Raw genomic sequence first — 19,597 nt, forward strand, 5'->3', positions numbered from 1 at the left:
AAGCCAAAAAGCCACACTTAGCGGAAACTTGTCAGAGAATGCTCCTAAAGTCTGGTTTGCTGCTGCTGCTGGTGATCAGTGCGTCCGCGTCCTACGAAGCTGAACAGAATGACTCTGTGAGCCCCAGGAAGCCCAGGGTTGCAGCCCAGAACTCAGGTAACAGCCAGAAGGAGGGCTCTGAGCCTCAGCCCCGATGGGTTCCACTGTTTCAGATGTATCTCCTGCTGATTTTATCTTTTCCTCTATTTTGTTTTTGGTTTTTCTTTTCCTTATGAACTGGTAGGAGCGAGCATTAACGTAAGGGGTTGGTTGAGGATGATGTTGGTGCATAGCTTCATTCAGAGCTGGGTCAGAAACCGGTGTGTGCCCTGCTTGCAGGATGTAATTCATTCTCTCTCCTCCTCCCCCATCTACTAAATGAGTTCTGTGCACTTTTTCCCCTTCTGCTTGCATGTATCTCTCTCTTCTCCCATCGCAATTCTACTTTAAATCCATAGAACCACAGAATCTCCTGAGTTGGAAGGGACCCTTAAAGGTCATCCAGTCCAACTCCCCTGCAGTGAAATTCTTTGCTTTTTAGGAAGTTGATAAAATCCATGGAAATTTGTCTGAACCATTGTTCTGCCAAACATCTGTCTGCTAAGAGAGGGGGGAGATGTGTGACTTTGAAGAATGCAGTAACCTAGAAACTGTCCGCCGCCAGCATTTATTTCCACAAACTGATTGCTATCAGTTAGATGGTACTGTAAAAATGCGTTTGTGACATTTAGCAAAGTTGCTTTTACAATAGATTAAAAAAAAAATTGCTGGCAAGTCAGCACCGGAGTCTCTCCACTTTGAGCACTATAGATGCTTAGATAAGTTGGACACATTGTCTTGAACAATGGAAATTAAAAATCTCTCTTCTAAGTATACTGAAAAGATATTATGTCTCTAATTCGGAGCTCATTAACAGATGTCTTATTTTAGATCTGCAAGGCTCTGCAGCATTATACTAGGGTGTTTGCTCAATTTCCTTTTGTATTTGGTTGCTATAGAAACATAGGGTCTCACTATTGCACTGTGCCTAAAACAATAAAAGCTTAATGCATACTAAGTCTGCTGAAAGCAAAGTTATAATTTGAACCTGTGGAAGCATAATTATGGGAATGACTTGTGAGGTTATGAACTGGGAAGAGGATGATCTTACCAAATATTTCTCCCTTCAGGCATGTAAGCAGGAGCAGAGCGTGAGGAGGGGTTAATTGGGTGATTTTTGTTAATTTTATTTTCTCCTAGTTATGAGATACATCTTTAGGCTACAACTTAGTTCTGTGTAAGGTGTGCCCTCTTCCATTAAATGCAAACCCTCACTTTTCCCACACCTAGGATCTCGATGGGAGACTCTGGGTTTGCATTTCTTCCTAAAGAATGTCTGGTAACATGATCTGCGAAAGTAATGAATATGCCTTGCACAGACACATAAGGGGACAGATGTTCAGTTTACCAAAAAAGGTTAATCCCTTCTAACTTCGGGGCAATCATGTGGCAATACTGCTGATTCATTGTTAAAATGCATACTATCTGCACTAAAAAAGATGAGATGACATGGATATCCCTCTGCACAGACCGGCTCCTGCCTCACAGATGTTAATTATGCATGGTCATCTCCATTGCCGTAACTTTCTGTGCCCACATGTCGCTTCTCTGTGCAAATCTTCAGCTGCATAACCTTTCTTGGCTACACTTGTGCATTGCTGGGTACCATATTAGCACCAAGCTCCTTGTTCAAGTCCTTTGTAGTACTGAAAATTAACACATCAGGGCATTGGAAGTAGATGATCTTTAAGGTCCCTTCCAACCCAACCAGTCCTATGGCTCTCTGATCGCTGAGGTCTCTTCCAACTCAATCACTGTATGATTCCATGATGACCTTAGGGATGACTTCACGGGGCCATTCTCCTTGCTTCTCCCTTGTCCACGGGAGCTCTGAGTAATGCTAAGGTGCACACCATGAGAATTAGATTAGGATGGACCTCTGAGTCTCCATCTACCCAAAGACCAACAGCTCCCACCTCTCTTTTAATCCACAATAACCCGCTGAATGTTTTGGTAGTTGAAGGCTCTATTCCTCAGCTTGCAGTTGCATGATTTCTGTTGCTTTGCAGAGCCTTTTGCCTCTCTTTGTCCCCTCTCTCCTCATCCCAAGGAACAGCTGGCCAACAGTTGGGCATGACACAGCCCACAACTTGGTATAGGTGATGGGCACTAACCTTGTGCTTCTCTCTGCAGCTGAGGTGGTTCGCTGCCTGAACAGTGCCCTCCAGGTGGGCTGTGGGGCCTTTGCCTGCCTGGAGAACTCCACGTGTGACACGGATGGAATGTACGACATCTGCAAGTCCTTCCTCTACAGCGCTGCTAAATTTGACACTCAGGTATGGTACGCCATCGTTTCTCTTACCTCTCTGCAGGCTTAACCCTTCCTTTCTTGCAGTTCTTCTTGGCCGCTCCTCTGAACCACAGCATTGGGTTTTGGCCACAAGCGCATCCTTCAGGGCTATTTTCTGCAGTACATTTTCCACATACTGTACTCTATGTGTGAGGACTTGGCAGGGAGCGTTGAGTGGGGCGGAGAGCGAAGTTTCCTCTTCAGGAGGAAATATAAACGTTCTTTGAACAAAGTGAGTCTTCTGACTGTGGGACCTGGCACGGGGCTGGGGTTTGAATTGGAAGTCTCTGGGTCTGGGAATGCACGGCCAGATCAGCCCCTCCAGAGCTGCAGCAGGATGAATAGGAGAATATCACAGCTCTATGGTTCTGCCAAAGGTTCTTTTCCATCATTTTCATCCCCAAGTGTATGTGTTCCCATGCGTCCAGCCCCTTGTATACAGAGTGGAGGGCAGGATTAGGTCCATCCCTGTGCTGGTACTCCCAATGCTGTGGGCTGCTCACACCGATGCTTCCATTGCTTAAAGGGAACAGGAGCTCGCTGTTCTGCCTCCTAACTACGCTGCAATAATAGAGCACTTGTGGTCCAGCTCCCTGCCATGCTTGGTAAGAGGCCTCCAGCAGGTCTGCAATTGCAGGAAGGGTAATTAATAGCAGCCAGCCATAGCAGAGCGTTTGTTATTACACTCCTTTCTATGAAATCTATTGCATTTTAAGGGTTTTCTTCTGTTTGCAGGGAAAAGCTTTTGTGAAAGAAAGCTTGAAATGCATCGCCAATGGGGTCACGTCCAAGGTGTTCCTCGCCATCCGGAGGTGCTCCACGTTCCAAAGAATGATCTCCGAAGTGCAGGAGGAGTGCTACAGCAAGCTGGACATGTGCAGCATTGCAAAGCGGAATCCTGAAGCCATCACAGAGGTCGTGCAGCTCCCAAATCAGTTCTCAAACCGGTACGTGGCCAGAATGCAACACAAAATCCAACATGAAAATCCATTTGGAACTGGATGGTCTTTAAGGTCCCTTCCAACCCATCCCATCCTATGGTTCTATAATGTTTAGGGTCCCTTCCAACCCATCCCATCCTATGTTTCTATAATCTTTAAGCTCCCTTCCATCCCATCCCATCCCATCCTATGGTTCTAAGATCTTTGAGGTCCCTTCCAACTCAACCCATCATGCGATCCAACACAAAAATGGTAAGCATAGAGAAAGTCAGTTTGATTCCTCATGTTTCTAACTTCTTATGAGCCCTAGTGCAGCTCAGCCTCTGTAATGCTGTGCCTTTTCAAATCCTTGTTAATTTTTACCAGCATTCTTCTGATTCTGTTTTCAGTAAATACACTTATAAACATCTCTGGGGGAGAACTGTAAAATTGACATTGACATACATTGCTTCAATGCCTGGAACTGGTTTAAATGTTGGTTCTTTTGGTTTGAATGCAGAAGACTTTTCATTGAATGCAGAAGGCAAACAGACCTTTTCAATACCAATCCAGTATGATTAATATAGCATCCATCAGATTGAGCACATAAGAGCTACTCAACCTATTGCAACTTTATTCTCTTCTTTTTGGTTTTCTGGCATCTGGTAAATGAGCTTGATGTCAAATGAAGGTCCAGATATGAAGAATTAGGAAGGCTGAAAGGGAACCAGTGAACAGATTCTATAACCTTATTGTGGCATGAGCCAGTAGAGCGTATTCTAGAGATAATCTGGTGTTCCTAATGGTCTCTTTTAGGGTTGTTTCACCCCTGTTCCTCCTTGCTAGCAAGGGCTGCCTGCAGGAATGGCCACGTCACGCTGCTCTCTGTGCTTTATCTGAGCACAGACCTGACCTGTCCCCATCTCCAAGGACAAGGGACAGAGAGAGGCTTCAGGGAGCTGCTGCAGTCTGCGCAGTCACGCTGCAAGGGCAGGGATTTCTTCCTCTAAATCCTGGAACAATCAGTGCTGAGTCTTGTGATTGGGATAAAAGGGATCTTTTTGAGCAGTTTGAGTAAATATGCTTTTAGAATTTGAGTGCAAACAGACCGAGCTGCAATATAACACGTTGGCTGGCTGCTGGAGCTCCTCTGGGCTGGCTGTTTGACTTCATCAAGAAGTATACTAAGCCTTCAGACCTATGTGAGCACAGGTGGGATGATGATATATAGGTGTTTCATCTCTGTCCAGGATGAACCCGTCACTGAAAACTGCACTGTAGATATCCAGAAAATCATACACTGGGGAAGGCAATTCCCCCAGCAAGGAGGGAGTTGGTAGGTAACTGAACTCATTGTCCACCAAGCCAGGAGCTCCAGTGTGGCTTCTCCTCCTTTCTTCCCCCAAATAAATGAGGCTTGGGATGTAGAGCAGCAGCATTTTGCACAGTTTGCACCAGGGATAGCAGGGCTGCAGGGCAATGGGGCAAAGGGGGACTTAGGGACAAGGACCATAGAGGGAGCAGCAGTGGTGCTGCATGTGTATGGGATGTTCCTCCCATGCCTAACGCAGAGCTGCTCTGTCCCCAGGCAGAGGGAACGCCTCCCCCACCACCACCAGCCCGCCTCGAAGCCAAAGGATATTATGACATGTTGAGTAACAAAAGCAGCAGGATTTCCCAGCTAATAGTTTACATGAAGGTCTCCTAAAGCATCCTGCTTTCCCAGCCCCTGTCCCAACATAGCGTCAGAATAAGAATGTGCCACTTGGCCTGGGACGCCAGGAGGAAGTAGTTAAAGGTCATCGCATCTTCCTGTGATTTAATCTCATGGCATGGGCAGAGGAAAGCCTTGCTGCCTTTGCTCTCAGCCTAGAGAGGCATCAGCAGCCGCCAGGTTGCAGCTCCAGCAGTGGAAAGCGCTCTGATGTGATTGCATGGCGCTGGGCAGCAGGTAGGATCTGTTCTTCGTGCCCTGTATGGTTTGCACAGATGCATTCACCATCGTCTGTGCATGATCCAATGACAGTACTGCCATGCTTCTGCTCTTTTTGTACTTCGAGTGCAGGAGAAATTTAACCTCACCTGACCTCCACTGACTGTTCTAAAGGGCAGAGCTGAGCGCAAGGAAAGGAGCTTGAATGCAAAGTCCCATTTCCCTCTTCCTTCCCCTCCTCCTCCTGCAGGTTATTCTCTTCTCTGCTCCCGTGGAAAAATGTCACAGTGACCTTAAAGGCTTAAAATAAGTTCCCCGTTGTCCTTTCAGGCAGAAGTGGCCCAGAACATATGGGAGTGCCCCTCTTTTCCCAACTTTCTGCCTGCAGGGGAATGATGCATGAGGTGCACGCAGGGCTATGTGCTGCCATAGCTCTGTGCTCCACTCGGCTCAAGCAGTGCTGGGGAAACAAATCAGCACAATTTCCTGGCTCCCTCCTCCTGCAAAGAACGTGTGTGTTTGGGCTGAGATAGCAGCAGTAGGCAAGCATGCAACAGGGGAAAGCAGAAGGTCCCCCACATGTGATTTAATGCACAGTCAGCTCACCGCAAGTGGCAGTTGTATGTCCTAAAGATCTGTCCCCAGGGAGTGCACACATCTGTCAGGCTCTGAGCTGAGCTGAGCTGCTTCTCCCTCCTCTAGTCCTTCTCTGCATGGAAGGGAAGGGAGGAAAAAAGGAGATGGGGCCAGAGCTGCTCAGAGGTACTGGGAAGCACAGGGATGGATTCCTTTGTAGGAAGGGCCACCCTGGCAGTGTCTGCCTATTAGAAAGAAGCGATTATTTTTCTTCCTAAAGTTTTAGAAGCTTGAGGTGTTGAGCAGAATAAAACACACGCTTAAGCCAGTTACACCAACTTAGTTCCTCAGGGTGGATGCCCCATCCCTGCAGACAGCCAAGGTCAGGCTGACAGGGCTCTGAGCTCTGATGGAGCTGCCGCTGTCCCTGTTCATTGCAGGGGGTTGGACCAGATGGCCTTTAAGGGTCTCTTTCAACTCAAAAGCTTTTATGATTCTATGTTCTTTACATCTTTTCCAACCTCTCTGACTCTATGAACACATCCTGAACCACTCCAGTGGGGTGCTGGAACAGATCGTCCAGAGAGGCTGTGGATGCCCTGTCCCTGGAGGTGTTTAAGGCCAGGTTATCAGCAACCTGATCCAGCACTTGATCTGGTGACTGGCAGCCTTGCATGCGGCAGGGGGTTGAAACTTGATGATCCGTGTTGTCCCTTCCATCCCAAGCCATTCTATGATTCCAGCCTCTGTTTCTATGAACATATCCTGAATGACTTAAAGCTCTGATTTCCGTAGTCTTGCTGCATGGGCAGTGCTGTTGGCTTGGGATCAGCTCATCCCTCATTTCTATGGTCACGCCGGGAGACTGAGTAACGGAGTCTGTCCTGCAGGTATTACAACAAGCTGGTGAGAAGCTTACTGGAGTGCGACGAAGAGACTGTGAGCACCATCAAGGACAGCTTGATGGAGAAGATCGGGCCCAACATGGCGAGCCTCTTCCACCTGCTGCAAACAGACCACTGCGCCCAGGGCCACCCGCGCACGGACTTCGCCAGGAGACGCATCACCGAGCCGCAGAAGCTCAAACTCTACTTCAGGAACCTCCGAGGTGAGGGGTCCAGCCCAGCCCACGCCAAGCGCAGCTCTGCCGAAAGCGCGTAACGCCTCGGCCGCGCGATGGGTGTAAGGGATGCTAAGCACTACCAAAGCTGAAGTCTCTCTTCTAGAAGAGTAATGCACCCAAACCAAGTGTACTGTAGCTAGTTTTAATAACAACTAGGAACTGGTTTTAGATTTAGTCGTTAATATTTTCTATTCCTCTCCAACCAACTTTTGCATGGGTCTGTGTTCAGTGTCTCAGCTTTCCCGCCGTCAAAATGTCTCCATCCCTCTTTTCTTCCCCACAAAAAGTGATCCCAAACGATCCTAGTCTCTAGTAGAACCGTGCAGCAGTCAGGCCTTCAGACACCAAACCCTAAAGTACTGTAGCACTAACACCATTGAGGTCTGAAGATTTGGCACCCAGGAGAATCGCCGATTCTCGCTCGTAGCAAGCTGGTAGGCGACGATAGATGCACTAACAACTATTGCACATCCTAATGATGTCAGTGGAATTCGTGTTATGAATCTGTGCTGGCCATGGACGAATATGAATGTCATATTCCTGGTCTCTTAGCGTCATGCAGTCCTAATTCTTCCAACACAGCTCCTTTAACCCGTTGGTTTACGAACCCATGGGTTGATTTACCAAACTCACTAGCTGTGGGTGATTCTCATCACCATGACCTGGCACCAGAGTGCAAAATGAGCCCAAGTGACCCCCCCTTCCCCAGCACACAGCAAATCAGGAAAGGAACATTTTGTACTACGGAAATGATTAAAAGCGGTGCCAGTCTATGGTTAAAGCTAGTCAGAAGGTTACATAATATTGCATTGTATTTAAAAGCTAACATCTATGTACTGTATTTAACTGTCTAAAGCTTTAAGAGAAGTTAACAAAAACAAACCCTGTCTTAAGACAAGAGTATTAAAGGTCTTGCTCTAACTGTGGTATAAATAGTTTTAAAATCTGTCATGTACTGTACATAAATTCCATGAGAGTCTGCTTGACAGGAGCAGAATATAATAACTTTATTGCATAAACTTAGTTTTGTAAGTTAGCTATTCTTTTTTTTCCTGGAAATAGTATCTCTGTCATATTCGAGAGTTCACCTTCTACTCTGTGGCCTTTTTATAACAGAAGAGAGAAAACGTTTGGCCAGAAACAAACCTCTCTTCGTAGGTGAAATGGGGAAGAGAAAAGCAAAATGAGCTCAGAGTGGCCATAGCTGTACCCAAGGCTGCTGGAGAGCTGCTGGGGGGAACGCCAGGCGGTTCTTTGGGATCCCAAAGGCAAAACTTCCCGTAGAAAGGCCATTTCTGGGGAAAGGCAGGAAAAGAAACCTAGAGAAAAAATCCCACAAGCTCCTGCAGCAAAGCAAGGCGCATGCATGAAGCTCTCAGACCTGCCTTTCCTCCCACCCATCTCTCCCGCAGCCTCCGCGAACAGGACCAGGGCCGGTCCCACGGCCGCAGATGGGGGCCTTCCCCCGACGCCGCTCTCTGCACAGTAGCCCTTTGTGGCACGCGATCAGCACGGCCAGCTCCAAAATCTGTCCCGCTGGAGCCTGTCTGCGGCGTGGATGACTCTTGCTCTACTAGTTAGAGAGCTAATAAAGGAGGTATCTATTTTTTTCTTTTCGAAATCTAAAGCAATATAACTCTTTTTTTCTTTTTTTCTTTTCCTCTCTTTTTTTTTTGTTTTTTGTTTTTTTTTTAAACCACAAAGCCTTTAAAACAATAACTTGCTGCTAATATATTGAAACCAGATGCAGTGGCAGCATTTCTCATACTGCTGTCTTCATTAAATGTAGCCCAAAAAGTGCTGTCATGAAATTGTAAGCAGCAAAAAATGTTGCTGACGGTAGAGGGTTGGGGTTTTCGTTTTGTTTTGTTTTTGAGTACTCAGAATCGTGCAGTCCAGGACAAACAAGATGCAATATTGCTCGTTCTTAAAGTCAGGTGTATATAGAGTCCGACACCATAAAGTTTTGCAAGGTGAAAACCAAAGTCCCTTTGAACATCATGACCCTGAAAGTTTGACTTTTGCTGAAGATCTAGCCCTGGGGCTGTGCGCTGTGCAGCATTGCACCAAAACTGGGAGATCTGCTGGGGTTGTGCATTGAGTGCATGTATTCTGGGGGGGGCAGTTGCTCCAAAAGGATATCATTTGGTTGGAGTGTCCCAACAGGATGGCTCTAGGCAATAGAAAGCAGCTCCCAGCTGATTTCCCCATGTGCTGATGCCAGTAGAGCTCAATGAGCTCGTCTAGGTGCTCTGGTGGCAATTGGCTTCTCTGGTGCTTTGTGCAGCACTTCTGTGAAAACCCAAAGCTTTACGAAGTTGACTTAAGGCTGGGGAGCAGGAGCCCAAACCCTATCTTTTCGGGTTCTCCTCACTTTTCTTTTTTTTCAGTGAAAACCTAAGCTTGTTTGACTTTGTCACGAGGTCACGGGCATGGGTTGGTGGTTGGACTAGGTGGTCTTAGTGGTCTTTCCAACATTAATGGTTCAGTGAGGAAGCTGCAAGCACAGAGCTGTAAAATCCAAAGACTTGGGGTTCACCTTGCCAAACTTTTAGCCTAAGCTGGTCACTTAAACTCTCCCTTATCAGCAGAGGGGGACATGGTGGCACTTCCCATCGACTGGGAATGGTGCCCCATGGGTATGGTCTGAATTAGGTGAGAGAAATCCCCCTGGAGATGGGGAATGATTCTCAACAGTAAGTCCAGCTATTTCACACTTTATTTAATCTCTGATGCTTTATTTTTTTAATCTTGCGTTCACTGCAGAAATGATTTCTCTCGGAGGCGGGGAGGGGCTTATCTAGAAATGTTTGCATGATTCTCATTGTGATTTGTTTGCACTTTAGATGTTTTGTGCCATTATAAATTTGCATTATGTATTTATAATTTAAAGATAATTAGAAGGGGGAGAGAGTTTTGGTTGTTTTTTTTTTGTTTTTTTTTTTTTGCTGAGTACTGGAATAAACAGTGAGCATATCTGGTATATGTCATTATTTATTGTTTAAATTACATTTTTAAAGCTCAGTGTGTTCATATAAAGGTTATTTGAAACATATCATAGTAATGAGAAAGATGCAAGTTATTTTCTTTGCTTATTTTTATAATTGAAGATGCATAACATAATAAGGCCTATGTTGGATTTTCTTCTGCAATGAAATAAAATGTCAAATTTAAGGAGTTTTTCTGTGTCTGGCTCTTTCATTGAACCTCATTGTGATCATAGTCATGCCCAACAAGCACACCATTGCACCTAGCTGTCCAAGTGCCATTTGGTTGTCTCAGACAGCCAAGAGGGCATGGAGATGGGTGTCACCATCTTAGGGACATGATTTAGTGGACATGGTGGTGGGGGTTGATGGTTGGACTTGATCATAGAGGTCTTTTCCAACCTGAATGATTCTATCTGACATTTGGTTTAAGTAGTAATCCCCAAATCACTTTCTGAGCACATGCACCTACTGAGTAATGAACCCACCCACTCCATTTTCTAGGAGCCAAAGCAACAAAGGAAGCAGCATTCAATTTGAACTGACCAAAAGAAATTGCAGATAAACAGTGAATTATATGTTTCCAAAAAGAAAATTCCCATTTCTGCTCTTGCAAGAGTAGAGCTTTGGGAGTAGTACAGATGCTACGCTCAGAAGCTGAGTTTCACAGCTATTTTGTAATTAATATCCATTATAAGTAATTTCTGTCCAATACTGAGTACTATTCCTATGCAGTGTTCATAAATTTCAGCCCTATGGCTTTCTCATTCACAAACCACATCCGTAAAATAAAATTGTTCCTAGAGATCTGGGATTTTACAGGGATAGAGCACCTCACCTGAATGGATGGGGTCACCCTATCCAACAAATTCTGCTTGAAAGTCCCTTTTATTGCAATAATTGCCCCTCAAGGCAGGAAGACTTCAAGCAGGCAATGAGGGCACGACGTCATCAGTGCTGATCTGCAGCCCCAAATGGAAGAGGTGAGTTACGCATGGGCTCTCAGCACAATGCTCTGTTTTCCACAAGAAAAGCAGCACTGTGACACCAATTTTTCTTTCTTCTCCTCAATTTGAGATTGGCTTCTTGGTGGGATTACATATCCTATAGGTAAAAAATGTCTACAGTACATTCACACAGTGTATAGAGCGGGCAGCATGAGTCAAGTGAAGTTCTTCTAAAGAATAAAGGAGCTAATCAAACTTTTTGAAGTTTTGTAATTATTATTACTATTATTATCATCATTATTACTATTGAAAATTTCATTTCATGGGACATTTCTACCTTGTTATCCCCAACTGCAGCAATATTTCTGAAATGCAACTGTTTCTCACCAGTTACTAAAAAAAAAAAAAAGATGTGTTTTGACCAGTGCTAATAACGAGAGCTTTGATTTTAAGAGCTGCCAACAACAGGAGTCTGATCCAAGTCATCACCGTGGTGGAAATTCTGCACAGAAATGGATCCTAGGAGAGGAAATCTCAGCGCAACGATGGCGAGCGCAGCACATGGAAGTCCTGTTGTCATCTTCACATGGAACAAACTGCCCAGGAGTTAATTTGATTTGGCCCAGGCCCAAGGTACATGATTGACTGATGTTCTTGTCTTGTCCCTTTTCTTTTTCGTTGTTGTTTTTTAAGTTTCGTTACAAAACAAGGGGAAAATCATTTCAGATTTTCCTGGCCCTCACCCTTCCTGCTTTGCTGTTCTGAGAAAGGGGAGAGAAAGAAAGACTGGGAGCAGAGGAGAAGGAGTGTGATCTTTGGCACTTGGAGTGACACCGTATGAAGCAGCTGGGAGTGAAATTTGGGAACTTCCTGCCTCCTGTGAACTTAGAAAAATAAAGAGCAGAAAAAAAGAAAAAAAAAAACACCCTTCCACAATATAATAAAGGACATTGTCTTTGCCATCGTGATTCAGCCGGTACGACTGGGAATATGAAAGAAGTAGGATGCTAAAAATATAACCAAAGTTCAAACAAATTGAGCTGCACTGGTTGTTCCCATCGTGCAAGGTTAGATGAAGAAGGAAAAGGCAGAAAAAAGCAAATGGATGCAGGCTTTGCAGGTTAAACGGAGGGAACTCACAGCTGAGCTATAGAAATCCAATCGATATTTTAAGGTATTTCAGTGCCAAAGTGTTGGGGATGGGTTTGGGGGATTACATCCCCTTGGGATCCCGCTCTTTCGCTGGTGTGGTTGGAGGGAGGGACACACAGCACTTCTAACTCATGGATGGAGATATCCAGCAGGATAAGCTGTTCACACAAATTACTTTACTTCACTATATCAGCATTTTCCACCAAGACACCTCTTCCTCACTGTGCTGACAACCCACAGATTTCTATTTTCCAATGCTGGCATCTTCCTTGAAAACGCTACCTTTGCCATGAGGGATAATGTTGGTGTGAACCCCATTTATCTCCACAATTCAGAGGGATCTGTGCTGCAAGTTCAAGAACCTGAGGCAGAAAATACCTGAGATAGGCACAGGCGTTGTATTCAAGCCCACAGCTGGAAAAACTCGTAAAACCAGAATGAGCTCATGGGGGAGATGTAATTATTTTCACACAGATGGGAATTTTTTTCTCATTTCACTCCCCTTTGGCTCTCATTTTTTTGGCAGATTGAGATGCCAGTGTAGCCTGGGTGAGGAGCCAGGCTATGGGGACACCTCTATGGGATGGATGCTGCAGCTCAGGGCACAAAAACAGCTGTTCACAATGGTTATTTAAAAGCAAAACCCCATTTTATGGAAGACAGGAGAAAAATCCTGTTGGTTCCTATGAGTTCCCTTTATGGCTTTGTTTCATCTCAAGGCTTGGAGCTTAATTGTTTTTGCTACAGAACAAAATCACTGCTCCTCTCTGGACACGATCCTTGGCTCAGGGCTCCATGAAGCCATCAGCCCAACACCATTTTCCTCTCTGCTGGGGAACTTAAGCAGACCAAATGACTATTTATTCTTATTTCTGGGCTGATAATAAAACCTGGTATGATTATATGTATATGTATTTTTTTTCTAAAATATGGCAGTGTTTGCTTAAAGCTCTGCATGTGCTTCTCAGCCTCACTTATGTTCTCTGGCTATGATTTTGATGAGAATGTGATATCTGTGGGCTTTGAGTTCATATTTGTGGCAAATCAGGTTTTGTGGCTAATGACCAAGATGAGGTCTTCTGTATCCTTTCCTATACATAGGAAATATCCTTATATACCTAGTATATATCCCTACAGCCACAGGGTAGAGCATGGCCTTGCATCGAAGGACCCCAAAATAACTATTTTAAAAGATCAATTATTGGGCACAAAGAGAGGAATTCAGCTGTTTTATGGAGTTTATCCCTCCTCCCATGTCCTCACTCACTGCTCCCATGCCAAGGTCCATACTTGAGGTTGACCCCATGCACCTGCCCACCAACCTCTACCGCAGACCAAAAATGCCACAATTTCAGCTCAGATTTGTCACATTCTCTTTGCTTTCACACAGAAAACCCCTTCCTTCCCCCTTCAGCCCGCCGTATCCTGCCATGAAGCTGTGGATCTTTCCTGTCCAAGGGGGGAAATCTTTCCTTCCTTTGAGCAGAGGCACTGTTCTCAGGAAGAGGGACCGATGACGAGCAGTGGTTCTTTGCTCAGCACTGCAAATCCCTATGGGAAAATGTGTGACCATGTAGGTGGAGCTGCCATCGGTGAGTCAGGAGCATCCCGACGACGCACGAGCCCTTTCCTCTTCGTCACTGGGGCCAGGCACACTTGCAGCCCCTCTGATGGACAGAGAGCAGAAATTTTATCATGGCATCAGAGGAAAAAGCTGAGGGCAGACCCACCCCTGAGGATGCACAGCTGGATTCCCAGGTCAAGGAGCAAACTTCCCTTAAGGATGGGGAGTGGTACGGGCTGGCTGAAAAAATGAGATTACCAGAAGGAGAATGTTGGTTTTTTGCTTTGGCGTGGAAAGGTGTTCTGCTCTGCTCCCAGCATTGTGCAGCCAGACTCTGTCTTGGGAGCCTGAATCTTGCACCATCATTAAGCACTAATCGGGGTCAAATACAAGAGACCTTTTGCTCAAAGACCATCAACGCTTTGGTTAAGGGCAGCACCCAGAGGAATTTTCCACAGATACACCAGACTTTTCCCAGTGTCCCCCTTGATAAAAGCAAATTCTCAGCCTACAGGTATCCAGCAAGACTAAAAGAGCAAAACCCCATTGGCCAGGGCCAACTGCAATGACCACCCCAGTCCTATTTGCTCACAATGGCATTGCCAAGGGCCAGCATCTCCCAAATATCTCTGCCAAGCACTATCATGCCACGGAAATGCTGCGTGTGTTGGCACCTGGCTCATCTGTAAGGTCTTCCATTGAAATGTTTCCTCTGCCATGAGCATAGCAAATAGCTCTCTGTATTCATACTGCTGGAAAATTGTATTGTTTGCCATCTAGAGAGAAGAAAAATCTTTCTTGTATCTTGTATTTCCAGCAGGCATTGGAGGCAAAGCTGGGACCTGGCGTGACGTGCCTGAGCTTTTCCAGCATCCCTGATGGGCACGATACGAAGGGATGAATAATGCCATGGTTTTCTAAATTAGCATGCACCCCTAGATGTGTTTGGCTGCTAGTCATACAGTTTGTGGATGCTGTTTTAACACGGTAATGAGCTCTTTCCATGCTGAGAAGCCATCGGACAGAGGAATGTCCATGAGCTGTGCAAATCAGCACTGGGAGACATGGGACAATTCCTTGCCACCTCCTGCACTGCAAAGCCCAGCTGAGATCTGAGCTCCCTAAATCCCGAAATTTGCCCTTGGGATGAGGGTAACCAAGCCAAGCCAAAGAAGGCTCTCATTTAAGGAATTGAAGGAAAGAAAATAAGGTGATGGGTGATGGGTGATGGGTGATGGGTGATGGGTGATGGGTGATGGGCAGTGGGTGATGGTTGTTGGGTGATGGGCTCAGCCTCTGCTCTCTCCTTGCAAAGCATTTTGGCCCTCCAGCTCTGCTGAAATTTGGTGTTAAGACAATTATTGATGAGATCTCAAGAAGTTTGGGATTTGAGCATTGCCCTGCTACCTCAGTGTTCTCCCTGCCAAAAACCCATCTTGGGAAAGGAGAGGAAGTTGTGGCAACCATAGTTCACCTTTACTCCCAGGGGTTCCTTGTGCAACCCAGGGGCTGATTTCTCCAAACCGACCCCAAAAACCATGGTTCTCTTTGCTTTTCCTCCCTCTGCTGTGTATTCAGCTGCACCTCCAGCCCCCATTAATGCTGGCAGAGCTCTAAAGATAGATCTGAGCACAGATTATTGGCCCAAGAGGTATTAATAGGAGGCAGCTGCTCTTTAAAGAGGCTTTTAAATAATGTAAAGAAACTTTTGGTCATATTTTTAAAAGTCTTTTAAGCGAGCTGAGCCCTCAGAAGTTTGCCCAGTGGGTTGTGGGTTTTGGGTTTTTTTTTTGGGGGGGGGGGGGGAGGGGAGGGAAATCTGTGAGGCATTGAAAGATCCATCCCATAACCTGGCCCCACTGCTTTCCCCGGGACCACAGAAATGGGAAAAGCAAAATTAAACGCATTGAAACTGCTGTGGGAAGCATCACTCGAAAGGATCTGCAGCATCCCTGGCCCTCTGCTTCCAGAGGTCCCATATGGAGGAGCTTCCAACGTGCACAGTGCACACGCTCGTGCTCATAAGGAGAATCTTCCTTTTGGCAGCCTTTGTGCCAGGGAGAGGAAGGAGGCACAGGTGACGGTGGAGCTGTTAATCACCATTAGAACAATTAAGAAGGGATCACAAGGAGGATGCCACGAGGGAGAGAGCACCGCGCAGCCGCTTTGCAGGGATTCACCCATTCCCAGCGCCGTAGGAAGTTGCTCACAGTCACTTTGTGTGCTTTAAGGGTGGGTAGGGCGACAAAGAGGAAATCTCTGACATGTAGTAGCTGATAATGCATGATGCATTTCCCTCTGCCCTGTGAATTACACCAAGTGGAGTTTCACTTCAGTGTTGTCATTACTGGAGGCTCCGCGGGTGACATCAGAGAGAGAATTAAGCAATTCTTCGTTTAGTTGCCTTTTGGCTCAGCACCCAAATGCTCTCTTCTGGATTTAAATAAATATCTCCAGTTACCAAAAGGGGAAAAACAAAATGCCCCACAAACCAAACACATGTGATGAACCTCCCGGTTGTCCCAATGCAGAGAGCAAACCCCAGAAACAAACACTTGTGCAACACTCAATGTTTGCCAACCACAGCACTGGGAGCAACGGGAATGCAAGGGGACAACTGGGGTAAATCTGTACCATAGGTTTATAAGTGAGGATGCAGAGATTTCAGTCTCAAGGAGATCAATTGAGAGGTTTTGTATCATGGATAAGTAATGGATGGAGATCATCCCAGCATCCCAGCTGAATTCTAGCAAGTTGTGGGGAAGTGCACATTTTTTTTCCCTTTTTTTTCCACTTTCCCCATCTTCTCCCATTTCCCCATATTGTTCCCCCATTTTTCCCAGTTTTTCCCCCTTTTTTTCCCCATTTCCCCCCATTTTTCCCCCCTTTTCCCCCATTTTCCCCATTTTTCCCCCTTTCCTCATCTTTTCCCATTTCCCCCTATCTCCTCCCATTTTTCCTATTATTTCCCCATTTTCCCTATTTTTCCCCATTTCTTCCCTTTCTTTTCCCCTTTCCCTATTTTCCCCAATTTGTTCCCCTTTTTTCCCCCATTTTTCCCTATTTTTTTTCCCCTTTGCATCGGGCTCTCCCCGAGCTGCCGCACTCGCTCCACCACAGCTCTTGTGCCATCTGCCGACTGAAGGCCGCCTGCAACAAGCAGCACCGCTCGCACCCAGCACTGCCTCCTGCAGCTCCCATCCCTCCTTTCCTCCTTGCATTGCATTGCATTGCACTGCAAGCGTCCTCGGGAACTGGGTTTAATCACAGCAAAAGCAAAGATGAGAAAGCTCTGCCCTCCGCTCATCTCCCAAGAACTGAAAATGTCATTTTTGGAGAGTTTGAACTCTTTCCATCCGGCAGCACACCGAATTATTCATGCTAACACCAAAACCTCCCATTGAAATAGAACTCGCTGCTGTCCAGCAGCAATCAGTGCTTTTATCTCCTGAGTGCGGCTCAGTGATTCCCAAACCCCCAGCCTCATTTCCTATGGGGAAAGGAGCACCGAGGGGGGGTGGGAGGGATTTTTGCTCCCCTCTCCCTTCGCTGCTCAGCGTTGAGCTCTCGCAGGGCTGGAGCTGCATCTCTCCAGCGGCCAAGCAGAGGGCACTGCTGCCCAAAAGTTCGGGCAACGCCGCTCCTCGGCTCTGGGATCTCATCCGTCTGCGTAATCGCGCTGATTTCAACAGGTTCCCCCCCCTCCCACAAAATCCAGAAGGAATAGATAAAGGGTGGTGATGAGAAGCAGCCCCGCAGCCGCTGAGTGATGGCACCGTGGAGCAGCAGAGAAGCTCTGGTTTGGCTCAGCAACTTGGCTAAAATTGGGGGGAGGGAAGGGGATAAATAGAGGGCACTCAGCCCTGCACCCCTCCTGCCCACATTTCACCACCCGGCGCTGCCCAGCTGTGGTTTCAGCCCACCGAAAGCCTTCTGCAGTTTCATCCCCACGTTGCTCTGAGCGCAGACCCTCCTGCCTCATTCCAGAGCCTCATTTCCAGAGCCTCAGAGGCTCCAGCAGCACAACAGCACCTCGATGAGCCGGGTGATAACACCAGAAAGCAGAAACCACATGAGCAACCTCCATAGGAACCCAGTACAGATGAGCCAGAAGGATCCTCCTCCTGCTTTCACTTAACCTAGTTAAAACAAGAGGCAATATCAATATCCCTGAGTGGATGCAATAAAATTAGCCCATTCAGCACGGAATGGGATGAGGAGCAGGGATCCTGCCCTGCAATAAGCTCCGTTTTCCTTTCTTCTCCCCCAGGCCAGCAGCCCTGAGAGCACATCCAGCCAAGTGCCATCAATCTCTGCTGGGTGCCGTTAGGGGCGGATAAAGGCTCTCACCCCAATTCCTTCCTGCTCGTCTTGATCTCAGCCAAGCATTTTACCTTGGCGCCGGCTGCCTCCTGCCATCAACAAGGCAAGGTGTAATGTTACTGCCTGTTTGCTCTGCCTGGTGCTGTTCTTTGGGTCCCATTTAGACGTGGCAATGAGCTCAGCGGGGCTGAGGTTCCTCGGGTTAAAGGGGATGGGGCAGCAGCAAACTTGGCCTGTGGGTACCATGGGTAGGACAATCCAGGGATGCCCCCAGCAAGAGGAGATTCAATTGGTTTAAATGATTTAGAGTGCTTGTAGGCATGGGTCGATGGTTGGACTGGATGATCTTAGTGGTCTTTCTAACCTTAATGATTCTGTGATTCTCTGAAATGGACTGCAACACTTGGGATGCAGGCGAACAAAAAAGAGGGAAAAGCATTTCCAGGTATTTCCCAGTGCTTATCAATACCAAATCCTCACAAGAAGGCAAGCCCCAATAGATCCAGTCCAAACCTTTCCAAAGCACTGGGAAATAGAGTAGTGGTGGGGCTGTCCCACAATGATGGATGCATGCCAGGCTCTGAATAAGGGATGGAACATCCCATGTGTTACACAGAGCTGAGGACAAACCCGTGCCATCTCTCTCTCCCCAGCCCACTACATTTATTTTCCCTCATATTCCAGCCCTGCACTGGGGCTGTTCTTTGTTCAGCCCCTCCAAACAGTCGGGTTTGGGTGTGGGAGATACCAGCCCAACCCAGCCACCCTCTCTGTCAGGGCTATCAGCAAACACCAGCCCCAGGAATTTTAATTGAAAGAGTCGGACGCCCAGATAAGGCCCAGCATCACCCCATTGCCACATGGGGCAGGGTTTGGCCTCGCTCCCCACAGTGGGGCTGCTCGTATTGAACCCCTTGCAGGGCTGCCAGTCCAGTCCCATTGGGGCAGCACTGGAATGGGCTGGGAGGCACTGGGGCTGTGCATGGGAATTTGGCAGCGGTTGAGGCTCACACAGCATCCCCCTCCCTGAAAGCAGGATCGAGGTGGTCTGCGCCCCGCCGCCTTATCAGCCCTTATCTCCCCGAGCCACTCGCTAATGTGACCTTAATGGAGCTCAAATCGCCTCGATTTGTTTTATTGCAGCTCTGCCTCCTCCTCGCTTCCCCTTGTTTTGGAAATACAGAGGGGAAGGGGGCCGGCTCCTTCCCTTCCCACCCAGCTGAGTGGGGGGTGTAAAAAGGGGCTAGTAGGGGGGGGCCCAGCTTAGGGTAGATCATCCTGACCCCCCCCCCAAGGGTTCCGACCCGCCCTCCCTTAACAACCCCCGGCCTCCGGGACCCCCCAGGTAGAGCCGCAGCAACAGGCAGAGGCAGGGAGCTCACACCGATCCCCTCCCCGGAGGATGCTGCCCACCCCTTTCTCCGTCGAGGATATCCTCAGCCTGGAGCAGAGCAGCGCTCCCGGAGCCCCCGGGGTCCGCCGCAGCCCCTCCGGGGAGGAGGAACCGCCGTCGGGTGAGTGGAAGCCGCGGGACCCCCGAAGCCCCCCGGACCGCCGGAGCGGACAAACTGAGGCAGCGGAACCTCAGCCCCGACGAGGCGGCACCGCTCGGTGCTGCCGGTGGGAGATAACGGCGTTTTCTGC

General features: G+C 47.4%; 1 protein-coding gene across 2 annotated transcripts; it reads left to right on the forward strand.

The window, feature by feature from the left end:
- The first annotated feature begins 6 nt into the window (after positions 1-6).
- STC1 (stanniocalcin 1) lies at positions 7-10,160 on the forward strand. Of its 2 annotated transcripts, XM_010723058.3 has the most exons (5): positions 7-156; positions 2,272-2,414; positions 3,164-3,375; positions 6,748-6,965; positions 8,393-10,160. In XM_010723058.3, the coding sequence occupies exons 1-5, from the start codon at positions 39-41 to the stop codon at positions 8,467-8,469; spliced, it is 768 nt and encodes a 255-aa protein (XP_010721360.1). In that variant the 5' UTR covers positions 7-38; the 3' UTR covers positions 8,470-10,160. The 2 variants fall into 2 exon arrangements, with proteins under 2 accessions (XP_010721360.1, XP_010721361.1); XM_010723059.3 differs by having other exon boundaries at positions 6,748-10,160.
- Positions 10,161-19,597: the final 9,437 nt, after the last annotated feature.

This window comes from Meleagris gallopavo, chromosome 24, assembly GCF_000146605.3.
Source record: "Meleagris gallopavo isolate NT-WF06-2002-E0010 breed Aviagen turkey brand Nicholas breeding stock chromosome 24, Turkey_5.1, whole genome shotgun sequence".
Classification (NCBI taxonomy): domain Eukaryota; kingdom Metazoa; phylum Chordata; class Aves; order Galliformes; family Phasianidae; genus Meleagris; species Meleagris gallopavo.